The sequence below is a fragment of the Molothrus aeneus genome, unplaced genomic scaffold (assembly GCF_037042795.1).
Source record: "Molothrus aeneus isolate 106 unplaced genomic scaffold, BPBGC_Maene_1.0 scaffold_40, whole genome shotgun sequence".
NCBI classification, from domain to species: Eukaryota; Metazoa; Chordata; class Aves; order Passeriformes; family Icteridae; genus Molothrus; species Molothrus aeneus.
In genome coordinates this window covers 1,330,746-1,355,570 of record NW_027099068.1, presented here as the reverse complement: position 1 = coordinate 1,355,570, position 24,825 = coordinate 1,330,746, and the positions used below count along the sequence as shown (strand labels likewise).

The following is a 24,825-nucleotide window of genomic DNA, read 5'->3' as shown; positions in this document are numbered from 1 at the left end:
AGAGGGTAATCATTTTCTCCTCTGAGGGGGAGAATGGAACCTGCATCTCCATAGGAACCCTCTCCCAAATGTCCTCCCACATTCTGCGAATGGCAGCATTGTCAGGAAGGGAAGAGTTAACAGTACCTTGTGACAGTGTCCTCTGGGCTTCAGCAGGCTGCTCTGTGCTGCGAAGGTTTCCGGACATCTTGTCTGGAACACTTTTCAAAAGGTTCTCTTTGTGGTCAGCCTTGCTGTGAACTCTGTCCAAATTCAGGATCTTCAGTTCTTCAGCTCCTGGCTAGAATCCAATTCTGTGGTCACTTGTGTGGTGACCATCAATGCCACACACTCGGGGTTTACCCAGTGTAGCAGTGCTCCTGTGGGATTTCACCAAATGAGGAATTCTTCAGTCACTCGAGGTCACCAATTGTGACAGTGGTCACAGGGGACTTAGGATGAGGGAAGAGACGAAGATCTGACTCCATGTTTCAGAAGGCTTGATTTATTATTTTATGATAGATATGATATTAAAACTATACTAAAAGAATAGAAGAAAGGATTTCATCAGAAGGCTAGCTGAGAATAGAAAAGAAATGGAATGAATAACAAAGGCTTGTGTCTCAGACAGAGAGTCTGAGCCAGCTGACTGTGATGGCCATTAATTAGAAACAACCACATGAGACCAATCACAGATGCACCTGTTGCATTCCACAGCAGCAGATAATCATTGTTTACATTTTGTTCCTGAGGCCTCTCAGCTTCTCAGGAGAAAAAAATCTTAAGGAAAGGATTTTTCATAAAATGTCCCTGTGACAGGGATGAAAGTCAGGTTTGATACAGAAAATACTTCTTCCCTGTCAGGGTGGTGAAGTCTTGGCACAGGTTGCTCAGACAAGCATAGTAAATAAAGTTTCAGAATTCTTCCTTTCTGTCCCATTCCTATTCCCTAATCCAGGTTTGGTTTCCAGAGTGCCACCTTCTCAGCTGGTTGCCATTTGTGTCCTGCTTTCTCTCCTGCCTTCCTTTGTCTGCTCCTTTTCCATTCTAGTGTCTCTCTTTACCTGTGGCAGCTCCCAGCCAAAGACCCTCCCCTGATTTTTCTTTTTTTTCCTTCCCAATCCAGGTGCTCAAACAGCCCTGGATGAAGTTATGGAGGCTGGCAGTGAAATGTCTTTGTAAGATCTCGCTCCGTTTGTGTCTTGGCCCCTTCAGAATTTTGCCTTGAAGGGCAGGACCATCTTTTCCTCGCTGGCAGCTGGAATTGCAGCCCATTGCAGTGTGTGCCAGAGCTGTCAGAGGGCAATTGCTGAGGCTGCCAGGGTGCTGCTCCTGCCGTGCCTCCCAAGGGAGCTGTGCAGGGGCAGGGTCAAGCTCCAGCAGCTGGCTGGGCTCCCTGAGCAGACAGCAAAGGTGGCTTTGCTGCACATTCTGCAGCTGGAAGCAGAGGGAAGAAGGGAAGGGAGTCCCTGACAGAATGCTGGAATGCTTGTGGCTGGAAGGAACTTGCCCTTGCTTCCATCCAGGCTTAAGGTGCCATGAGGGAGAGGTGCCTCTGCCCCAGTAAAGGGACAAATGAGACCATAGGAGAACAAAACCAGATTGTTTTGGACATGGATTTTATTGAACAAGAAATGGGAGCTAGGGAGATCGAAGTACAAAAGAGGTCTTGGAGAGAGAGAGAGCTCAGAGGATGATCAGTTGGAAGTAGATACTTTTTAAGGTCCTTTCCTGCATTCTGGGATTCTAGAAGACATGTAGATGTGCATTTTGATTTAATATCCTTCATCTTATTATTATTTCTTTTTTCTCTTCTTCTTTCTCATCTTCTTCTTCCCCTTCTTCTTCTTAATTGCTGCTAGTATTCTTTCTTCTTTAAAATATTCTTCTTCTCCTCCTTCTAAGTAATCTTATTCACTTGTTATGCTCACTTACTATGTCATTCTTATTTTTTTAATATTCTGATATTAATTACTAGTTGTTCATCTTCCTCTTCAACTTATTCCTATTCTCATTCTTATTATTCTTACTAAATTTACTACTACTATTTCTTCTTCATCTTCTTCATCTTCTTATTTCTATTCTTTTTTCTAAATTTTTAAAATACTTTTGGTCTAAGTTTTTTTTTCTTTTTTCTTTTTTTTTTTTACTACTACTATTTCTTAAACTCAACTTTAATTTGTTTTGGAAGAATCAAAGTCCTGCAGTCACATCCATGGAGCAATAGCTCCCATCTGTGCCCATTCTTCAGGGATATAATCCCAAAGGACCAGCGTGGAATCCGTTCAAGATGAGAGGAAATGGCCTTTGATGGCACCAGGGGAGGTTCGGATTCAATATCAGAAGGAATTTTTCTCTGACAGAGGGGTGAGGCATTGGAAGAAGCTGCCCAGGGAGGTGGTGGAGTCGCTGTCTCTGAGGCATTGAGGAGTTGTGAGGATGTGGCCCTTGGGGATGTGGTTTTGCAGTGGTGATGGTGCTGCCAGGGTGCCAGTGGCACTGGGTGAGCATCAGGGTCTCTTCCCACCTCGATGACTCTGGGATTCCCTGCTGAGCGCTCTGGCACCAATCGTGTGCCACGCGTGCTGTTTAGGGCTGGCCCCAGCAGTGCCTGTGGGTGCTGGGGAGATGCTCCAGGTTGGCCGGGGCAGCTGAGGCTGCGGGGCCGTGTCCAGGCCGAGGCCGCCCGTGTGGCTCCCTGGGGCCCCGCGCAGGGAGCAGCCGCCAACGGCCGGCCCGGGCTGGGCAGGGCCACGGGCGCTGCTCCTGCAGCTGCCGCGCCAGGCAGGGCCAGCAGAGCAGCGCCCGCAGCGCCCGCCTGAGGCGGCCGGGCCGTTTGCCTGGGGCAGCCGCTGCTGCCTGCGGGCCTGCGCTCCCGGCTGGCCAGCTGAGGCGCCGCCAGGGCTCTGCGGGGCAGGCCCCGGGCTCTGTGGCCCTGCCTCGGGCCGCTGCTGGCCCACGGAGCCTTTGCTGCACAGCGAGGGAAGCGAGGCACACAGGGACTCCGCTGCCTGCCCCTCAACCCAGACCTGCTGAGGGACGGGCAGTGGCAGCCCATCTGCCGCCAGATCTGCCAGCCTTTGGGCCCTGCCTTCATCTTCGTACAGCTCCTGGACGTAGACTTCATGCCAGCTGTTGTCCTCCTCTTCCTCCCACAGCAAGGGAGTGGGCCCAAAGCTGAAGATGCTGTTACCTTCACAGCAGTCCTGTGGCAGGTCTGTGCTGCTGCTGTCTTCCTCCGTGGAATCGTCTTGGAGTTCTCTGAGCTCTGGTTCGCTGCAGTCTTCCCAGCTGGAGAGGTCTTGGGAGCTGCTGAACTCTCCTTGGGACAGCTCTGGCTCTGCCTCACCTTGGCACTCTGGGGACAGCTCAGTCTGGCTGTAGGATTCCCAGTCTTCATCACTGCCAGCTGAGGTGCCCTCCTCACTCTCCTTTTCTGCCAGCACTGAGCCCTGCTCTGCCTCTTCCAGCTGCTCACTGGGGCTTTGGGCTCCCAGTGGGCTGGGTGAGGGGCTGGGGGGGCAGCAGGGGCTGTCTGGAGCAGGGACTGGGCTCTGTGTCCCTGCTGATGGCACCTCCTCCCTGGGAGCAGGAGAATGTGCCTGCTTCTCCCAGCTGTTCACACTTCCTTCCCCTCGCTGGCTCAGCTCTGACTCAGTCACCTCCTTTTCCATTGGGGGCAGCTCCTGGACTGTTGCCCTTTGTTGCCACTGGCAGGGCTGTTGCTGTGCCCCATCTCCCCACAGCACCCTCACAGCCGCCTTCCACTGGTGCAGCTCGTGGGCACTCCTTGCTCTGCGTGGGGACGCTTCCTTCGCTGCCATTGCTGGCACCGACTGGGAGAATTCACAGCTTGTGGCCTCTTCCCTCAGGCCAAGCTCTCGGGCCCCAACATCTCCCCACTTGTCATCGACTCAGGTTTCTTCTCTTCTTCCATGATGACAAAGGGTCTCTCCTCCCGACTTTTGCCACACACCGGTTCTCATCGTACCAACGCAAGAAGAGAGGGAGGAGGCTCCGGCTCACAATTCTCGTGAGAGGCTTTTCCCCCTCTTCCACTACCAGCTCCATCACTTTGCAGAAGAGCTGAATGGAGAGCAGCTGAACGTGGCTGTTGTCCTGGAGGAAAGGAAAAGACCTCAGCACCAAGTATTCCAGGCCCATCAGGGCAGAGGCCCAAAAGTGCACAAGGCACAACATTTCTGGGCAGCGTCCAGTGCCCATGGCTGGGGGCACAGAGCCTTACATTCTCCAAGCGTGGCAGGAGTGGCTCAGCCAGCTTCAGGGTGGTGGCGCTGGGTATCTTGAGGTCTTCCTCCTGGAGCATCTGTGTGAGCACAGAGGATCATGCTGACTGTAATAAGTAGCAATATGTTTGTTCATTAATTAAATCAATAGCTAAATAATTATACAATATAAAAGCAATGACTAAATAGCTAAAACCACTTGATTCTTAAATGTGCAGCCACATATGGTTGCTTAGCTTGCAGGAATTGTATAGTGCTTTGGGAATTCCATGGTAAAGATACACCTTATAAGGAAAAGTTCACCCAGAGGTCACAGAGGAAGGCTGTAACAACAATCCTTAAACTCGCAAGAATTGCTAAGGCTTGCAGGAATCGTACAGTGTTCTGAAAATTCCACTGTCTAGATATGCCTTATAAGGGAAAGTTCACTCAGTGGTTAAAGAGGAAGACTTGGAGCCTTCATCCCATGACCACCAGAAGGCAGAAAAAGACCCCCTAGCAACTGAACGAGCAAGCTCAAAAGACAGACCACATCATCCCTGGACCCGGGAGAAGAAGGCAATAAAAGGCGAACTTTGGGGATAGGAACGGTGCGAGCCTAGAGGAGCGGAGACTTCCGGCCGCCCAGCGCTGAACTTTGCTTATTCTCACTTGCATAATAATAAAAATAATTATATGATCCTTAAATCCAGTGGACTCATTTATCACAATTTGGTGCCGTGACTCGGATCCAGAAAACGGGGTTGGTTCAAGAATCCTGGGGAGGCGCCCCACCACCTGGTGGCCCTGGCCTTCTCACCCGACCCCTCATCTGGACTGACGAACCTAAATTCGGGAATATGTAAGGAAAACACCCGTAACCCTGTAAACTTTGTGCACAAAGATCCGAGCGACGACACAGGACGCGTGAGTATACGAGGTGAACCGCTTGGTTGGGGTTGGGATCCCAGGGCACGGTGAATGAGACGTCCACCTGTGGACGACGTGAGAGGGACCCTCTAGTAGTGTGGTTCTTGTAGCCCACGAGGGAGCGAGCCACGACCGAGGGGTTTTGTGTGTGTGTGTGTGTGTGGAGGTGCCTTGGAAGATGGGGCAGAAGAAAAGCAAGCCTTCTGATCCCATGGGGGAAGGTCCCCAGTTACCCCCAATACCTAAGGACAGTCCGTTAGGATTAATGATTAAGTATTGGGATGATTTTCCCTCCAGAAAGGGGAAGGATAAGGCAAAAATGATAAATTATTGTATGGTAGTGTGGGGAGGTAAGAATCTGGATTCAGGGAGTATATACTGGCCCATTTTCAGATCCTTTGAGGATTGGGTCTGTCAAGCCCTGAACATTTATGTGAATTCTAAAGAGCCAGTGAACCCGGAGGAGAGTGCATATGCTAAATTATGGTTGGTAGGAAGTAATGAGCAAACAGCTAGGCTGTTCCCCCTTAAGGGAAGTCAAGGGGAGGAGGAAAAAAAGAAAAAGTCTCGACCGGAGGAATATGTTCCTATTTATCCTCCCCCATATATACCACCAGCTCCCCCTGAACCCCTCCCAAACGCACCCCTGGCATCGGCCCCTAATAGACAGCAGGTCACGGACTCCCCGGATTGCAGGAGGCGTACTCGGAGTCAGATGAGGACAGTAATTGAGGAAGGAGAGAGCAGTGGGTTGTTCCCTCTCAGGGAAATAGCATTAGGAGGACCTCAAGCTGGGATGGGCTTTGTCACTGTTCCCTTGAACTCGGGAGATGTCTGCGAGTTTAAGAAAGAGATGGGAAAATTATTAGAAGACCCTATAGGAGTAGCAGAAAGAGTGCATCAGTTCCTAGGGCTAAACATATATACTTGGGTAGAGATGCAATCCATTCTAGGCATCCTATTTGCAACAGAGGAGAGAGGGACGATTAGAAGGGCAGGAATGAGGATTTGGGACACCCAACATGTTCAAGGTCCCGCGGCTGATGTGAAATGGCCCTTGCAAAATCCCAACTGGAACAATCAGGACCCCAACCATCGTGGTCATATGCAGGACTTGAGAACCATCATAATCCAGGGCATATGAGAGGCTGTACCCTGGGGACAAAATATAAGCAAGGCATTCAAAGAGTGCCAAGGAAAAGATGAGACCCCCACTGAATGGTTGGAAAGATTAAGGAAGAGTTCTCAGTTATACTCAGGGGTGGACGCAGAGACGCCAATGGGGCAAGCGCTCCTTAAAACACAGTTTGTAGCCAAATCATGGGAGGATGTTTGAAAGAAATTAGAAAAGTTAGAGGATTGGCAGGACAGAGGACTTGATGAATTGCTCAGGGAGGCTCAGAAGGTATATGTTAGACAGGCAGACGAGGCACACAAAAGACAAGTTCGGATGATGGTGGCAGCAGTCAGGGAGGGACAGCGAAACAACCTTCCACCACGAGAAAGAAATGGCATGAGGAGAGGTCCCCGGGATTTTGGAGGACCCCCAACTGGAGGGAGAGAAGGAACAGTGTGCTATTATTGTGGTGGAAAAGGACACATGAAGAGGGAATGCCGAAAGAGGCTTAGGGATGAGAAAATGTTCAAAGAGGATTAGGGGGGTCAAGGGCTCTATCTATTGGGGACCCAAATGTCATCGGAGCCCTTGGTAAAACTTAAGGTGGGTCCCCACAAACCCCTATAACCTTCCTTGTAGATACAGGGGCTGAGAGATCAACAGTTCAATCTTTGCCCCCGGGATGTAAAATTCCACCTTCCACAGTACAGGTTATTGAGGCAAAAGGAGAACCCTTCAAGGTTCCTGTAATTAAAGATGTCTTAATAGAATCAGAGAAGAAAATAGGGGTAGGATCACTGCTACTGGTCCCTGACGCTGATTAAAATTTATTAGGAAGAGATTTAATGGTGGGATTAGGAATAAATATAAATATTGAAGAAAAACAGCTGAAAGTCAGGTTGGTTAGGGTTAGGGTTAGGGTTAGGGTTATTTGTTTGTTAACACTGAGGCAGGGGTAGCATTTGGGGTACTGGGTACTCAGGACTGGGCCGGCAGTCGAAAACCAGTAGCATTTATTTCTAAAATACCAGATCCTGTAAGTAGAGGATGGCCAACATGTTTGCAGATTATAGTGGCAACAGCCCTCTTAGTGGAAGAAGCTCTCAAAATTACCTGTGGAGGAGAACTGAAAGTCTTTACCCCCCATAACATACGGGCAGTATTGCAACAAGAGGCAGAAAAATGGATAACAGACTCAAGACTTCTGAAATACGAGGGCAAGTGTCATCCCATCGGTTGATACTTGCAACCACCTCTCTGCAAAACCCCGCTGAATTCTTGTTTGGAGATCCACAGGAGAATTTAACTCATGACTGCCTACATAGCATAGAAAAACAAACAAAAATTAGGCCGGACCTCGAAGAGGAAGAACTGGAGGAGGGAGAAAGGTTATTTGTGGATGGGTCCTCTAGAGTTGTTGAGGGAAAGCGAATTTCTGGATATGCGATTGTAGGAGGTGAAAATTTGGAAATAATAGAATCTGGACCTTTGAGTCCTAGTTGGTCAGCCCAGGCCTGTGAGCTGTATGCAGTATTGCGGGCTCTAAAATTCTTGGAAGCTAAGGTTGGGACCATCTACATGGACTCAAAATACGCCTTTGGAGTGTTACATACTTTTGGGAAAATTTGGGAAGAAAGAGGGTTAATAAACTCCCGAGGAAGAGAATTAATACATTAGGAACTAATTACTCAGGTACTACAAGCTTTAAGAGGCCCAAAGAAAATAGCAATAGTACATGTTAAAGGACATCAGAAGGGTCTCTCCCATTTGATCAGAGGAAACAACAGAGCAGACAGAGAGGCAAAGGAAGCTGCTCTCAGAAAATTCCAGGATCAGGGGATAAGGAGAACGCGAGATGATGAGAAAGTTCGAGTCCTGAGCTTTACAGCCCAGGAAAAGGAGAAATTAGACAAAATGGGAATAAAAGAGAATGGGGGTATTCGAAAATTGCCAGACGATAGGGAAGTACTGCCAAAATCTATGGCCCGAAGAATAGTGCAGCAGCTGCATGACCAGACTCATTGGGGAACCCAAGCCTTAGTAGATCAGTTTACTATTAAGTACATGTGGATAGGAATTTATGATATAGCAAAACAAGTAGTTAGGGGATGTATAACATGCCAAAGAGTTAACAGACATCAGGCTCGAGAAAGGATTCCAGGAGGAAGGGAATTAGCACACCGACCTTTTTCACATGTACTAATAGATTTCCCCGAGCTACAAAAAGTAGGGAGATACAAGTACTTATTGGTACTGGTAGACCATCTAAACCACTTTGCAGAAGCATATCCTACATCGTGGGCTACTGAAAATGTGGTGATTAAAACCCTGCTGGAAGAAATAATCCCTAGGTATGGACTAGTAGAAATATTAGACTCTGATAGAGGTCCCCATTTTGCAAACAAAGTACTGAGAGAGGTAACCAGGGCCTGAGGCACTAAATGGCAATATCACACCCCTTGGCACCCTCAAAGCTCAGGGAGGGTGGAAAGGGCAAATGGAGAAATCAAGAAGCAACTCACCAAGCTCATGGTAGAAACTAAAATGTCTTGGGTCAGATGTTTACCCATGGCATTGTTAAACATCAGAACCCAGCCTAGGACGGATGTGGGAATCTCTCCCTTTGAAATGCTTTATGGAATGCCTTATGACTTAGAACTCCCGGGGAACCATCCTTGCATTCAAGATAGTCAAATTCAGGGTTACATACAACAGTTAATGAAACGGAGGGAGGAATTAAAATGAAAAGGGCTATTGGTACAAAGACCCCCTTTGGATATAATAATGCATAAGCTTAAACCCGGAGGTAGGCTCCTAATTAAGACTTGGAAAGAGACATCCCTAACACCCCAATGGGAAGGTCCCTATGTTGTCCTGTTTACCACAGAAACAGCCATCCCAACTGCTGAAAAAGGCTGGACACATGCCAGTTGAGTGAAAGGACCCATCACTGCAGACACCCCTGGGAGCTGACCAGTCGCCCTGGAGATCTACGGCCAACCCTTTGGAAGGCACAGGGACCTGCGCCAGCTGGGAACGTGAATGGCTGAATTAGGGGACAGAGAACTATACTGATTGAGACTCTTGGTAAGAAAACCCCTACAGGAACTGGAACAGGAGTTCAAGTGCCTTCTGCCGTGGAAAACCTGGAATGAACTGACGCTTGCTCTTTCAGTAGTGGCTGAAGTGAGGCGAGAATTATTCAATTACACCGAGTGTCTTAAATGTCAGGAATCTTCTTGTCGGGCATGGGTAAAAATCTTTTGCGGGGGCTGTAAAGATAAATGGTGGATTCTCCAGTCACATTTGGTGGGGAGTGCATGGTGTCTTACTTGTGATTGGGATTGGAGAAGAGCAAATCCATTAAGAGCCTTAAGAGAATTTATAAGGATCCCTGGAGAGCGGGAGATCCCCAACAGAGAAGCAGCGTCACTAGTTGAAAATCTAGAACAGAGAAGAGATTGGGCCCTGGCATGGGAATTCCAGCACCAATTGCATAGGATCACACGCCAAAACCAGACAGTCATATTAACTACCTTGTGTAAGAAGGGAATCCATGTTCCTCTGGGGTGGCAAGTGAGGCCTGACGAGTGGAATAGCACGATTCGCTGCTATTCCCAAGTTTATAAACAACAAAAACGTAGAGAACGTAGGGAAGAACGACATAACTCTAGGAAGACAGAAGAAAGTGAATACAAGGCAGAGGGTGGACCCTAAGTAGGTGTGGGACTCAGGCCCTGTAAAGCTCGCTAGGGACGGCAGAGTCCGTCGTAAAATCAAAGAAATCCTTTGCAAGAGACCCTTTGCCTGGAGGCCTGACAGCCTGCCCTTAGGAGTGGGGGCAGGAGTTAAGGAGAAAGCCCAAATAAGGCACCCCTGAAGACTACCCCTGCTGCCGAGAAGATAATGATCCCTGCAGACCGACGCACCCGAGCTGGCAGGCGAGGCAGAGAGGTAAGGAGTAGTGGGGGAGAGCAATGGACCACAGGAACAGGAACGGAGCACAGGAAAGCCCCAGGTAAAAGAGATATGAGTACGAAAGGAGAAAGAAATTTGTTGCTAGGACCCTGCCCTGCTTGGCGAGCTACCTTAATTATTATAACCCTGAGCCTCCCGGTTGCCTGGGGAAACCCTCATCAGCTTTACAAAGAGAACATGATCCCCCTAAGTAAATGGACCCTAACCCCTGACTGGTCTCAGGCCTTTTTGCAATCTACCGGATCTATGGGGAATACCACAGGTTTAAGTTTACTAACATTAGTACTGCATGACAGTCTGCCACACGCTAGACACGAATGGAAGAAGCAGAAAACCTGGCAGCTTCAAGGAGTAGTGGGAGAACAAATTAATATTGGATGTCGAATGGTTAATGGGTCTGACCATACTAACGCAATTGCTATCAGTGTTTCCATGGGTCAGGAGGATAAACAAATAGCAGATTGTGCATACCCAATAACACGAGACTGCTGGCAAATCTTCACATTAACTTACACTGCAGAAGTAGTCTGTCTCTGGTCGAAAGATACACAGCGTCTTTCTTTTAAATTTATAATAGATACTAAAACGCACTCTACCACTGCTGAACCTCACAATATCACCACTCCACCCGCACCACCAGTCATACTCACCCCAAAAATTTTCAAAATTGGACCTTATATAATCAGGAAAACTGGTCAACAACAAATATTATTCAATCCAGCATGGTCTCTCAAACAGGTTGAACTGCTGATGCAGACCAATGTTTCAGACATCCAGCCAGCTTGTTCTCCATTTTTGCAAACATCCTTTGAAGGCTGAACCATTTGGCTCTGGAAATGCAGCTCCTTTAAACCAAGGAAACTTAGAGATGTGACCGGTGTTCTAGGTACAGGATTGGGAATTCTGAATAGCATTGATTCGGAAGTACTAATGAACAAATTGGCTGCTATGACTAGAGATCTGTCCAAATTACAGCAACCACGGAAGTCATCTCTGTTAGCCTTGGGGACACAGCAGTGGATGCTGTCAAACATTTTGCCAAATTGGGAAAGAGTAAATGTGAACGATCACAAATTAGTGATTGATGCACTCAGTGCTGCACAAAATAATGTTTCCTTAGCTCTCAGCTCTATCCAGGCACAATTGTGGATGCAGTCAGTTTCTGCCTCGATTATAAGAGAAGACAAGGAAGGCACTTTCCCCAAAGAAATTCAGAAAATAATCTGGGACAATGCCACCAGTTTTGAAAGAGAATTCCAATCGTGGTGGAAACTGGTGAATTTTACCTATAATGCTATTTCAAATACAGCTACTGCTTTTGTCTTGACCATATGCAATGCCTCTGTACATCTAGTTTTTCCTGTTGTTGCATTAGGGATAAACCATGACAGAACTGTTCTCTATCCTATAGAACATAGGGGATGGGCCCATCAGTTTGATGACAAATGGCAAACTGTTGATTTGGAATCTTGTATTATCCGAGAACAATTGGGGTTCATCTGTGAAGGCAATGTAATTATAGCTCAAGATATCTGTTTAGACATGGAGCAAAACATCTGTCATTTTGAGATTCGTCCTAACGAGACTTCTAAAACAGTTCTTATATACATAGGCAATGGATGTGCGTGTTTTAGAACTATTTGTGCTTCTGTGCTTGTAGATAATATTGTGGTGGATACAAAGAATCACTCAAACTTCTGTGCTTGTAACTTGACTAAGATTACAGGGTGTGATATCACTTATGAAGCTAAAGTCACCTCTCATCATCTATTACAATCCAACTACACACTGCTTCACAAGCTAATGCCCACCCCGACTGGGATGAACTTCACTCTAGTGAGACAACTGATGCTCCATCAAGACCTGATCCAAATCCTCGAGAGAATCAAGGAAAGCGGACAGAAAACCCTAGTGACTGTTCATCATGACGTAGGAAAAATACACCGGGTTATAGAGAGGGTAAAGCAAGATGGCGAGCACAGGTGGTGGGATACCCTGTTCGGGTGGGCTCCTACTACCACAGGTGTCCTAAACAGTATATGCCATCCCATTGTTGTTCTTTTGATTCTGATTGTGCTTGGTTTTATTTTGTCAGCAGTTCTATTTGTTATGAATTGGAATATGATGAAAAAGCTAAGGAAATTAGCATCTATAATTAGTGCACATAGCTTAACTGATGAGGAAACTCAGTTAATGCTTGCTAGGAAGGAACTAAAAAGATTTAATTAACAAAATTGGTAAAAAAAAAAAGGGGGATTGTAATAAGTAGCAATACGTTTGTTCATTAATTAAATCAATAGCTAAATAATTATACAATATAAAAGCAATGACTAAATAGCTAAAACCACTTGATTCTTAAATGTGCAGCCACATATGGTTGCTTAGCTTGCAGGAATTGTATAGTGCTTTGGGAATTCCATGGTAAAGATACACCTTATAAGGAAAAGTTCACCCAGAGGTCACAGAGGAAGGCTGTAACAACAATCCTTAAACTCGCAAGAATTGCTAAGGCTTGCAGGAATCGTACAGTGTTCTGAAAATTCCACTGTCTAGATATGCCTTATAAGGGAAAGTTCACTCAGCGGTTAAAGAGGAAGACTTGGAGCCTTCATCCCATGACCACCAGAAGGCAGAAAAAGACCCCCTAGCAACTGAATGAGCAAGCTCAAAAGACAGACCACGTCATCCCTGGGAGAAGAAGGCAATAAAAGGCGAACTTTGGGGATAGGAACGGCGCGAGCCTAGAGGAGCGGAGACTCCCGGCCGCCCAGCGCTGAACTTTGCTTATTCTCACTTGCATAATAATAAAAATAATTATATGATCCTTAAATCCAGTGGACTCGTTTATCACAGAAGGGACTCTAAAGAGCTTGGAAGCTTCTTCTCAGCAAAGTCCCCAAGAGGCAAGGCTGGGTGGGCAGGCTGTGCAAGATGACCCATACCGGACTCTTGGGAAGGGTAGTAATGATGGCTCTAATTGCTGGTGGAGCTCTGGGGAGCCCAGGAGAGCCGTGCAGTGAGTGCTACCAACCCCTCTATGAGGAGGAAGAAGTGAGCTCCTTGTCTAGAGTCCATCAATTCTAACCCTAATTGTGCTAACTTCTCCCAATTGGTCCTTTGTCAAGAAGATAAGAGAATGTATTGGACAGCCCAGAATACCGCCACTTTTAGGCAGCAACTCCTGGGACAGTGCCCTGTAGGAGAAGCCTGGTTGCGCTTTGAATGTGATGCTGCTGAAGCAAGCCTGGTAGATCTGGTCAAAGAGAAAGAGAAGGTAAAAGCAATAAGAAAACAAGACCATTTAGAGATACCCCGAGGTAAGAACCTTTTCATAGAAGATTCAGTAGAAAGAGTCAGCCACGAACTAAATTTAACCGATTGTCGAGTTTGTACCCAGATGACTGAAATTTGGCCATGGGAAAAAATTAATCTAAGGCTATTAGAAATCTTAAATTGGATACAGAATAACTCAGAATTTAGTATTAAAGGGTACAATAGGCCAGTAAAAAGAATGGTCTGTAAAAGGTATCTAGCAGTAAAGAACTCTGCTACCTGGTGGATCAGGAGATCCAAATAGATTTTGGTCTGTTGAAAGGAAAGAAAAGAACAAGTGTATCTACCATGAAGCATATGAATTTTATGAATGTATTGAAGAAGGGATAAACCCCTTTTGGAGAATGAAAGACATTTCTAAATATTGGGAATGTCCAACAGAAGCTAAAAACACATTTTTGGGGAGCCCCTAAACACCAGTTTTTGATCTATAGTACTATAGAATGCACTAAATTGCCGAGAAGCTGGTCTGGCAGCTGCACCGCTAGAATGATAAAACCAGCTTTCTTCTTATTACCCAAAGAAACTGGATCAAGTTTAGGAGTTCCTATACACAATGATTTAAGAGAAACCAAACAGAAGAGGCAAAATGCAATAGAAATTGGCAGAATCCAAGATTCTAAGAGCCAGGTTTGGACCCCAAGAAAAATTATCAAGACTTATGGCCCAGCCACCTGGGCTCAAGATGGGTCCTGGGGTTATCGGGCCCCGATATCCATGTTAAACAGAATCATCAGGCTTCAGGCAGTATTAGAGATGAAGAGAGCAATCATTAGAAACCTCTCCAACAAGATAAAAAACTAGCATGTGTAAGTAACCAAGAACGGACTCCTACACTTGATTCCAGTTGCTGGGATAACCTATGGACTTTCAAAGGAGATTGGTGGAAAAAAGTAGCTTTCTTCACTGTGTGTACACTTGCTGGTTTGCTCTTTTACTATGCTTACTTCCCTGCTTCATTAAAATGGTAGTATCTGCCAGGCAGACCAACCTAAAGATCTCTAAAAAAGTTAACCTGAAGAAACCAGGAAAGGGAACAAAGTTAAGTAGCCATGATTATCAGAGTGTTCAAGAAATTTATAATCAATACAAAAAATTAAGGAAATTCTGTGCTTATGAGTCAGAAATTGCAAGTTGATGCGAGCTTAAGTTTAAGCCCGATCAAAGAAAAAGTGGGGGGACTGTTATAAGTAGAAAAAGCTGCCAGGTTTTTTTAAAAGGTGGCAGAGTGAACAGGTTGGACCAGTTGCTGCCAGGATGGAGTTCTAACTGTTTGTTATTGTAATCAGCAGTCCTTTTAGTTACCTACTCCTTTTGTCAGTACCACCCTGACTGCTGCCAGGTGGATGACATGGCAGGGGGACATGGGAGGGCATGCAAATGACCTTGGAGCCAGCATGCCACGGGACAGCCACCCCTCCAAACTTACCAAAAGACCCCAAAAACAATGAACCAACACAGAATTAAGAGATCAAAGTGATGTCTGGATGTGAGGAACAAAGCCCAGAGCCTGCAGAGATGCTGAGACCCTTTCTTTGCCCCTTGCCCTCGCCAAGGAAGGACCTCAGCTACAGGCAGGACCCTGGGAGTGAAACTGAAAAAGTGAACAAGGGATTTTTCCTGACACTCCCATGAGGATGGAATCCCCAGCTCTGGCCACAGACCAGTGGACAAAGCTGCACTCTTCCTCCTCCTCCAAGTCACCACTGGGAGCAGTGGCAGTGTGAGCGTGAACCCGTCAGCTCTCCCCCCAGAGCTCATCACTTGTAATAAAGGCATTAAAAAGGAGAAAAGTCTCCTGCCTGTGTTTATTTCACAGTGGTGCTCAGATCACTTTCTCACAGCTGGATTGGAGGTCAGGTACTGCCATAGTAACAAGCCGACCCTCCCAAGTGCCCCAGCTACTGAGGCCACCCTGTGATAACAATGCAAGGGAGAGGGAAAACATAACTATACAGCTGCAAAACTTCTCTTAACATATACTTAATATTTGCCCCTTACTTGGGAGAGTCAACCATGGCATTACTGATCTGTAACAAAGATATTGACCCTTGTTCTGTCACTGCAAGATCTGTGAGAAAATAACTTTGACCACTGTTTCCATTTACAAAGACCACGTTGAGGACCCAAAAATCTCCCAAGATGGGGTTGGGAGGCCTCACCACATAACCAGGATGTATGTAGAGGCTGATGGCTCTGGGCTCAGTTGTGTGCAGACTGAGGACAGGAGTAGCCTGAAAGGAATTGGAGGGTGGTTCCACAGATGCTGGAGTTTTTCTTCATTGTATGAAACAGGCAGAGAAAGAAAGAATGGCACCAAGGGTGTGGAGCGCCCCCGCCCCAGGCAGCGGGGATTCTACCCAGACAGAGAGCATCGGGCGAGGGGCGTGATTGAACGAAGATTCCACCCCTCCACCCTGTGGAGCGTGGCCCTGCAAGCCCGGGAAAAGACACTCCACCCCATCTGGCCAAAATAGGAATGGCCCCAGAATGTTCTTCCTTTTCTGTGCCCTCATTGCTTTAAATTCTACTGCAGTGTCCCCACCTTATTTTTTTCCATTGGTTGTGCTCCTTGATCCACCCATTTGCAGTCCCCTGCTCCTCCTGCTATTGGACCCTGACCCTAAACTCCACCCCTACCCTGTCATGTGAAACCCATGACCCGGCTCGCCCCTCATTTCTTGTCTTGTTCCCGGGCTCAAGAGAGGGTCCTGGATTTTGCTAAAGCCGGATCCATCCTGTTGCATTCCTGTCCCTGTTGGTCACCAGTGGCTGCCTGAGGTCTGAGACTCCGGGGCCGGGGGAGTTGTTGTGGCCCTCGCTGGGGCGGAATGCAGCACAAGGGCAGCTGGGGAGGCCCAGAGTGGCACCAGGAGAAAGGAATTTCCCTGCCAGGGCAGGGCTGTGGTGCAGCACGTCCCCAGCAGGAGCCTGGAGCAGCCCAAGGCTTTGTGTGGGCAGGCAGGGGCAGGCAGGAGGCAGAGCTGCCAGCAAAGGAAGGGCCCAGCCAGCTGGGGCAGCCAGGGGATGCCGAGAGCCTGCAGGGACAGAGACGCAGGGCAGGGACACCGTAGGACAGCCTGGGCTGCACAGGGCACAGGGATGGGCAGCAGCTGCAAGACAGCCCTGCCAGAGCCAACTTGGGCAGCACCTTGGCCATGGCTGCTGGGCCTGGGCCTGAGCCGTGAGGAGGGGACAAGTGACCCTTGCAGGCCTGGGGCCTCATGGCCTCCTTGTCCCTGCTCAGCAGCCTGGCAGGGGCCGCCCCATGCTCCTGCCCTTGGCATTGCCCATCCCCACATGCCAGTGCCCATCCCGGGAAGAGCCCTGAGCAAGGAGGGAGGGACAGGATCTGCCTGGCCAGGGCTGGGGCTCAGGCCTTGGCCCTTTGCATTCCTGAAACACATCCAGGTTTGCTCAGCACCAGAGACACCTTTCCCTTGCTTGTCCCCAGCTATCATTACTATCTCCAGTATTCTGCTCTACTTGGAACTTAGGGACACTTTCTCAGTCCTGTCCCTCAGTGAGACCCATTAAAAGTTCAAGAAAGTTTGGACTTGGAATCTGATTTTGAGTTCTTGAGAAGTCTTTGAGCCCACTCTGAGGGACTGGCTCTGATGCAAAGAGCACCAAAGCCCCCGAGGGTCATTACAGTCCTGGTGCTGTGTCTGTGCTGCTGAGCTGGGCCGGGCTCCTGGCCCAGAGGCAGCTCCTGGCAAGGGCAGCAGCGCTGCAGAGAGACAGCTCTGGCCAGGAGCAGCTCCTGTGCACAGCCCAGCAGGGCTGGGGCACTGCCAGGGCCCCTCAGGGACACCAGCAGGGCATAGACAGAGCTCCCAGGGGCTCAGCACTGGCAGGGGCTGTAGGATGTCCCAGAGGGGGCTGTGTCACAGTGGCGCCTCTGTGGCTGTGTCATAGAGGCACAGAGCAGCTGGGATGTCAGCAAGGGGCTGTGTGACAGCACAGAGTGGGTTCTGTGAGATCACAGATTGGGCTATGACATCACAGAGTTTGTTGTGTGAGGTCATTGAGCAGCTACAGCATCATAGAAGAGCATCAGGGAGCAGAATGGGCCCCTGTTATCCAGGAGGAGGCAGTCAGAGAACTGCTGAGCTGCTTGGATGTTCATAGATCCCTGGGAGCAGATGGGATCCACCCCAGGGTGATGAGGGAGCCGGCAGCTGAGCTTGCCAAGCCAGTCTCCATCATTTACCAGCAGTCCTGGCTCCCTGGTGAGGTTCCAGATGACTGGAAGCTGCCCAATGTGACACCCATTCACAACAAGGGTGCAAAGGAGGATCCTGATAATTATAGGCCAGCCAGCCTGACCTCAGTACCCGGTAAGGCAATGGAACAGTTTCTAGTGAGTGTCATCACCCAGCACTTCCAGGATGGCCAGGGGATCAGAGCCAGCCAGCAGGGGTTTAGGAGGGGTAGGTCGTGTTTGACCAAGCTGGTCTCCTTCTATGACCAGGTGAGCCTCCTGGTGGATGCAGGAAAGGCTGTGGGTGTTGTGTGCCTGGACTCCAGCAAGGCCTTTGGCACTGTCTCCCCCAGCACACTCCTGGAAAAGCTGCAGCCCAGGGCTGGGACAGGAGCACTCTGTGCTGGGTTCAGAACTGGCTGGATGGGCCCAGAGAGTGGTGGTGAGCGGTGCTGCATCCAGCTGGGGCCAGGCACCAGTGGTGTCCCTCAGGGCTCTGTGCTGGGGCCAGCTCTGTTCAATATTTCTCTTGACACCATGGATGAGGGGCTTGAGTCTTTCATTAGTAAATCTGCAGATGACACTAAGCTGGGAGCGTGTGTCCATCTCCTGGAAGGTAGGAGGGCTCTGCAGGGAGACCTGGAATGGTTGGAGGGAGGGGCAGAGTCCGATGAGATGAAGTTAATTAAGTCCAAGTGCCGAGTCCTGCATTTTGGCCACAATAACCCCTGCAAGGCCAGAGGCTGGGGACGGTGTGGCTGGACAGTGCCCAGGCAGAAAGGGACCTGGGGGTGCTGGTTGGCAGCCGGCTGCACATGAGCCAGCAGAGTGCCCTGGTGGCCAAGAGGGCCAAGGGCTCCTGGTGTGGATCAGGAACAGTGTGGCCAGCAGGAGCAGGGAGATCATTCTCCACCTGTACCTGGCTCTGGTGTACCTGGCATTCTTGCCCTGTACTGGCACCATACCTTGAGTGCTGTGTCCAGTTCTGGGTGCCCCAACTAAGGAGGGACATGGAGGGGCTGGAGCGTGTCCAGAGAAGGGCAACAAGGCTGGGGAGGGGTCTGGAACACACATCCTGTGAGGAGAGGGAGCTGGGGTTGTTCAGTCTGGAGAAAAGGAGACTCAGAGGTGACCTTACCACTCTCTCCACCTTCCTGAAAGGAGGTTGTAGTCAGGTGGGGGTCAGTCTCTTTCTCCAGGCAGCAAGTGACAGATGCAGAGCACACAATCTTTAGCTGCGCCTAGGGAAATATAGGTTGGATATTAGGAAGAAGGGTTTTCACAGAATGTGTGATAAAGTCCTGGATTGGTTTGCCCGGGGAGGTAATGGAGTCACCATCTCTGGATGTGTTTATAAAAGGCTGGATGTGGCACTCAGTGTCATGGTTTAGTTGAAGTGTTAGGGCATGGGTGGGACTTGATGGTCTTGAAGGTCTCTTCCAACCCAGTAATTCTCTGATTCTGTGATTCTGGGATTTGATGATCCCATTGGGTCCCTCCCAGCTCAGCCCCTTCTGCAATTCTCATCCTTTGGCTCAGTCTTTGTGTTCCCTCAAGGTGCTGGCAGAGCTGTTGGGGACACGGCAGAAGTGGGGCAGCCCCAGTGTTCCCCTGTGTGTGACACCCCAGCAGTGACAGCCCCAGTGCCCCCTTTGTGTGACACCCCAGCAGTGACAGCCCCAGTGTCCCCTGTGTGTGACACCCCAGCAGTGACAGCCCCAGCGTCCCCTGTGTGTGACACCCCATTGGTGACAGCCCCAGCATTGCCCTGTGTGTGACACCCCAGCGGTGACAGCCCCAGCGTTGCCCTGTGTGTGACACCCCATTGGTGACAGCCCCAGTGTCCCCTGTGTGTGACACCCCAGCAGTGACAGCCCCAGTGCCCCTGTGTGTGACACCCCAGCAGTGACAGCCCCAGTGTCCCCTGTGTGTGACACCCCAGCAGTGACAGCCCCAGCGTTGCCCTGTGTGTGACACCCCATTGGTGACAGCCCCAGTGTCCCCTGTGTGTGACACCCCAGTGGTGACAGCCCCAGCGTTCCCCTGTGTGTGACACCCCAGCAGTGACAGCCCCAGCGTTCCCTCCCTGCAGTCGCTCCAAGGGAAGCGTCCAGAGCCGCGTCCAGTCCATGGAACTGAGCGGCCACTGCCCACCCCGGCCTGGGCTGATGTGGATTCCTCTGCACACAGCTCGGGGAAGGTCCCCCTGGCCACCTGCACAGTGCCACAGACAAGTGTCAGACACAGTCACAGAGCTCTGCCCAGAGCTTCTAGGAAGAGAGAATTAAAAAAAACCCCAAAACCATATAAACCAAAAAATAAAAAAAAGAAGAACCAAAAAATGAAAAAAACAATAAAAAACCAAACAAACCATATCAAAAGAAACCCCAGCGCCATAACCAAACAACCAAACCAAAAGAACAACACAAATGAACCAACCAAAACAGAACAAAGAATAAAAAACTAAATCAAGCCAAACCAACCAAATAAACAAAAAAACAAATCAAGAAAAAGAGAACTCCCTCCAAGTAGAGCTGTTCCATCCTTCAGTTGTCACACTTGCACTCACACAAGACCTGGGGCTGCAAAAAAAGAGAATTGATTTGGCACATTTGCAGGAAAAGCAGGTTTAGGACAGGCTCTCAGCAGAACTGTTCTCAGGTGAGCCAAAAAGGCCCCTTTGGCAGCTGCAGGGCCATTGGAAATGCAGAGCCTCAGCCCACAGGGCAGGGAAGGGCTCTGAGTTCCCCTCCCCTGACACTAAACCCTGTTCCCAGGCTGCTTCACACTCAGGATTCTGCAGTAGGACTGCACAGAGCTGAGAGTGGCCTCTGGCTTTTCCATGTTGTGTGTCCTAAAGCTGCCTGGGAGAAGAAATTTCGGGTCAGCTCCGCTGGCACAATCCCTGCTGGCACAGGGCACAGCCCCAGGAAGGGCTTTGCGTGCCGTGGCTTTGCTGCAGGCAAGGAAAGCTCCTGGCTCAGGGTCACCTTTGCTGCTCAGCCAGAGCCCCGAGTGCCCCAGCAGCAGCAGAGAATGGCAGCAGCACCAAGGGCAACCATCACCATTGCATGGCGACCATCACCAGGCCCCTGTTGCTGTGGTCAGTTTCCATGGCAACCATCACCAGCTCCCTGTTGCTATGGTCAGTTTCCATGGCAACCATCACCAGCTCCATGTTGCTATGGTCAGTTTCCATGGCAACCATCCCCAGCCCCTGTTGCTATGATCAGTTTCCATGGCAACTATCACCAGCCCCCTGTTGCTATGGTCAGTTTCCATGGCAACTATCACCAGCCCCCTGTTGCTATGGTCAGTTTCCATGGCAACCATCACCAGCCCCCTGTTGCTATGGTCAGTCCCTCGGCAGCTCCGTGGAGACCCCATGCCAGGGGTGGTTGCCATGGAAACCAGCTCAGGCCTGGAGCCGGAGCCCGTTGCCATGGCAACCATTGGCAGCCCCATCCCCAGGCTCATGGGATCCCAGAAGCACAGAATTGGCTGAGCTGGGAGGGACCCATCAGGATCCTCCAGTCCAACTGCTGGCCCTGCACAGGACACCCCAACAATGCCAGCCTGGGCCTGGCAGCGCTGGCCAAACGCTGCTGCAGCTCAGAGAGCCCTGGAGCTGGGACCCTTCCCTGGGGAGCCTGGCCAGGGCCCCAGCAGCCTCTGGGCAAAAACCTTTTCCTGACATCCAACCTGAGCCTGCCCCGACTCAGCTGCAGCCGTTCCCTCCACTCCTGTCCCTGGGCACCAGAGGGAAGAGGTTCCCACAGCCCCAGCCAGGGACCCGCTCCCAAGGCTGCTGCCATGGCCACCAGGGCTGGCACCAGCTGGGATGCTCGGTTTCCACCTGCTGGGGTTCAGGAACGGGATTCCTCAAATTCCTGCTCCCGCTAAAACCGCGCTGCCCTCGCTGCCCTCCCACCTCCCATGGAAAGCACAAAAGACAAAGATCCCAGGCTGGGATAAGAACAATTTCCTGGGAATAGCAACGACATAAAGAACAAACAGGAACAGAAATAATATTGGTAACAGAAGGGATAAGAAAATCTATTTACAGAGAAAACTACATCACCAGCGACTGGGTCTTCCCAGCCACGTATTCTGTCCTGCCTGGAAAGGACACCTTTCTTCTCAGGGAGAGAGAGAGTCCCTTTCCTGCCCCTGGCAATGACCTGAGGTGGGAGTGACTGTAATGACACGGCCATGGCCAGACCCTCATGTTCTTCCATCTCCCATCATGTCATTGGCAGGGGCAGGAAAAGGGACAGGTGTCTTCCCATCATGGATCACAGGGAACATGGACCACCAGAACTCTTCCCAACGTGCGTCCTCCAATAGGGGATGAAGCTGGAGCAGTGCATGAAGCTCCTCCTTCAGTCGAGTCATTCCAGGGCTTCCCTTACCGGTGCCTCTGTTGGTGTTTGTTCAAGTGAGAGCTCTGGCTGAAGCTCTTCCCACACTCAGAGCACTTGTAGGGCCTCTCCCCGGTGTGGATGCGCCGGTGCCTGACGAGGGTGGAGTTGTGCTTGAATCCCTTCCCACAGTCAGGGCAGCGGAAGGGCCTCTCCTCAGTGTGAATCCGCTGGTGCAGGAGGAGGTGGGAGCTGCTCTGAAACCTCTTCAGACACTCAGGACACTGGTAGGGCCTCTGCCAAGTGTGGATGCACTGGTGGATGATGAGGGTGGAGCTGCAGCTGAAGCCCTTTCCACACTTGCCACGCTTGCCACACTCCTGAGGCCATTCCCCAGTGTGGATCATCTGGTGGCAGATCAGGCTGTTGCTCTGCCTGAAGCTCTTCCCACACTCCAAGCTGCTCATGGGCCACCAGCTCCGAGCTCTGGCTGAAGCTCTGTCCACCTTCCTGGCACAGGGTGGCTCTTTCCGCCTCAGAGCACCCTGGGCTGGGCTTGCAGCCCCTCCTTGTGTGGGATCTCCAGGGATTTTCCACCCTCTTGCATTCCTGTGCTGTGGAGTCACTCAAAAGAGCCTCTTCCATCAGATTATACCATGGGGATTTGTCCTCCCTGGTGTCCATCCTCAGCTCCTGGTCTGGGGGAGGAAGGACAAGGAGAAGATGGGATTTGCCTCCATGCCAGAGGGAAGGAGATCCTCCCAATGTGTCCCTGGCAGGACGGCATCGACAGCAGGATTGTCCTGCAGCCAGGGCCCGTGCTGGGCTGGGAGATGGAGCAGGAGAGAGGGGGAAAGGGGCACTGACTTCCTCCTCACCTGCCTGCGTGTCCTGGGACATCTTCCTCTTCCTCACAGCCTCCTTCTCCATCCAGCCAAGGTTTGGGAAAGAGAAATCCTGGTTTGGGGAAAAATACAATGGATGAGCACATTGGGTTAGGGGGTTTCTACTGCCCAAGCCCATCCCTAGAAGTCACTGGGAATCTGCCACCCATATAAACCTCCAAAGCACCAAGATTCAGGCCCCCAAAATACACAAATGACCAAGATGCAGCAAAAACACCCAGCCCTCAGTTTCCCCTCTCTGGTCTCTCCGCTTTGGGCTCCTGGAGGCCCCCCCTGTCTGGGTTGCTCCAGTTCAAGTTTGTATTGGTGTTCCCCTCTCTGGGCTGCTGGGGCTCCTGGCAATCCCGCAGGTTCCCCTTCTCTGGGCTCACCACTTTGGCATCACAGGCGTCCCAGGGGTCAGCACTGTCCGGGGTCCCTGTTTCAGGCTCCTGGGGTATCCAGGGGTCCCCCCTGTCCATGCTCCCAACACGTCCAGGCTTCTGGAGCACCCCCAGCTCTCGTATTGCCCATTTCTGCTCCCCCAGTGCCGGTTTCCCTGCTGCCCTGCCGGTACCGGGCGATCCCCACGTGGCTCTGGGCTGGCAGTGCAGCCCCTGGCCCGGGCAGATCATTCTGCTCTCTGACACTGTCTACCAACCCAAGAGGACAGTTATCCTGTAGGCAAGTCTTCCACTAAAGACTGAGGCAAAGAAGGTGTTAAGCACCTCTGCCTTCTTCTCATCTGCGGTTACTAAGTCCCCTCCCACATCTAATAAAGAACAAGGGTTGGTCCTACCCTTCCTTTTGCCATTAATATATTTGTAAAAACATTTTTTTATTATCCCTTACAAAATGTCCCAAGTTAAGTTCATACTGAGCTTTGGCCTCCCTAATTTCTTTCCTACGTGCCCGAGCAACCCCCTTAAATACTTGCTGAGAGACCTGACCCTCCTTCCAAAGATGATACATCCTCTTTTTATTCCTATGTTCCATCAAAACCTCCTTGCCCATCCAGGCTGGACGTTTGCCTCATCAACTCTTCTTTCAGCACACAGGGACAGTCTGTTCCTGTTCCCACAAGATCTCTGTTTTGAAGCACACCCACCCTTCCCAAACTCCTTTGTTTTTAAGGGCTGCTTCCCAAGGAACCCTCTGAATAAGTCTGCTAATCAGGCCAAAGTCTGCCCTCCAGAAGTCCAATGTAAAAGTCTTATAGATGTTCCTCCTGATTTCACAAATATTGGGAACTCTATAATTTCATGCTCACTATGCCCCAAGCGGCCTCCAACCACCACATCTCCCCCCAGCCCATCTCTAATCCCAAACAACAGGTCCAGCATAGTCCCTCCCCTGCTGGGCTCACTCACCAGCTGTGACAAAAAGTTGTCCTCCACACACTCTAAAAACTTGGAGGCTGCCTCTGAATTCCACTTCTCCAGAGGCTTGTTCAGCCTTCAGCTCTTCAGTTCAGGAATTCAGTGCCCCAGAGCTCATTAACATTCAGCACACCTTAACAAGCTGAGCCTCTGGGAATAATCTGATTTACATTTCCAAATCTTTCGTGGTTAATTGGACAGATTTCAGAACTGCATTCCAAGTGAATATATTATATTTACAAAGACAGTGAGGAAATATTTTTTGGTCCTGTTTAGGTTTTCCTGTAAATTCATTGATATGTGCAATCTCCAATTGATACTGAATCCAAGTACCTCCTCATGCAGTTGGAATAGATATGAAAATCAAGACCCTTTATGTCTGACAATCAATCAGACTCTGTCCCTACCCCCATCCCACCATTTCCCCCATCCAA

General features: G+C 49.9%; 1 protein-coding gene across 1 annotated transcript; it reads right to left on the bottom strand.

The window, feature by feature from the left end:
• Nucleotides 1-22,175: 22,175 nt before the first annotated feature.
• LOC136570859 (zinc finger protein 239-like) lies at nucleotides 22,176-22,595 on the bottom strand. The gene has a single exon (XM_066571264.1). The coding sequence runs from the start codon at nucleotides 22,593-22,595 to the stop codon at nucleotides 22,176-22,178; it is 420 nt and encodes a 139-aa protein (XP_066427361.1).
• Between the last annotated feature and the right edge of the window lie 2,230 nt (nucleotides 22,596-24,825).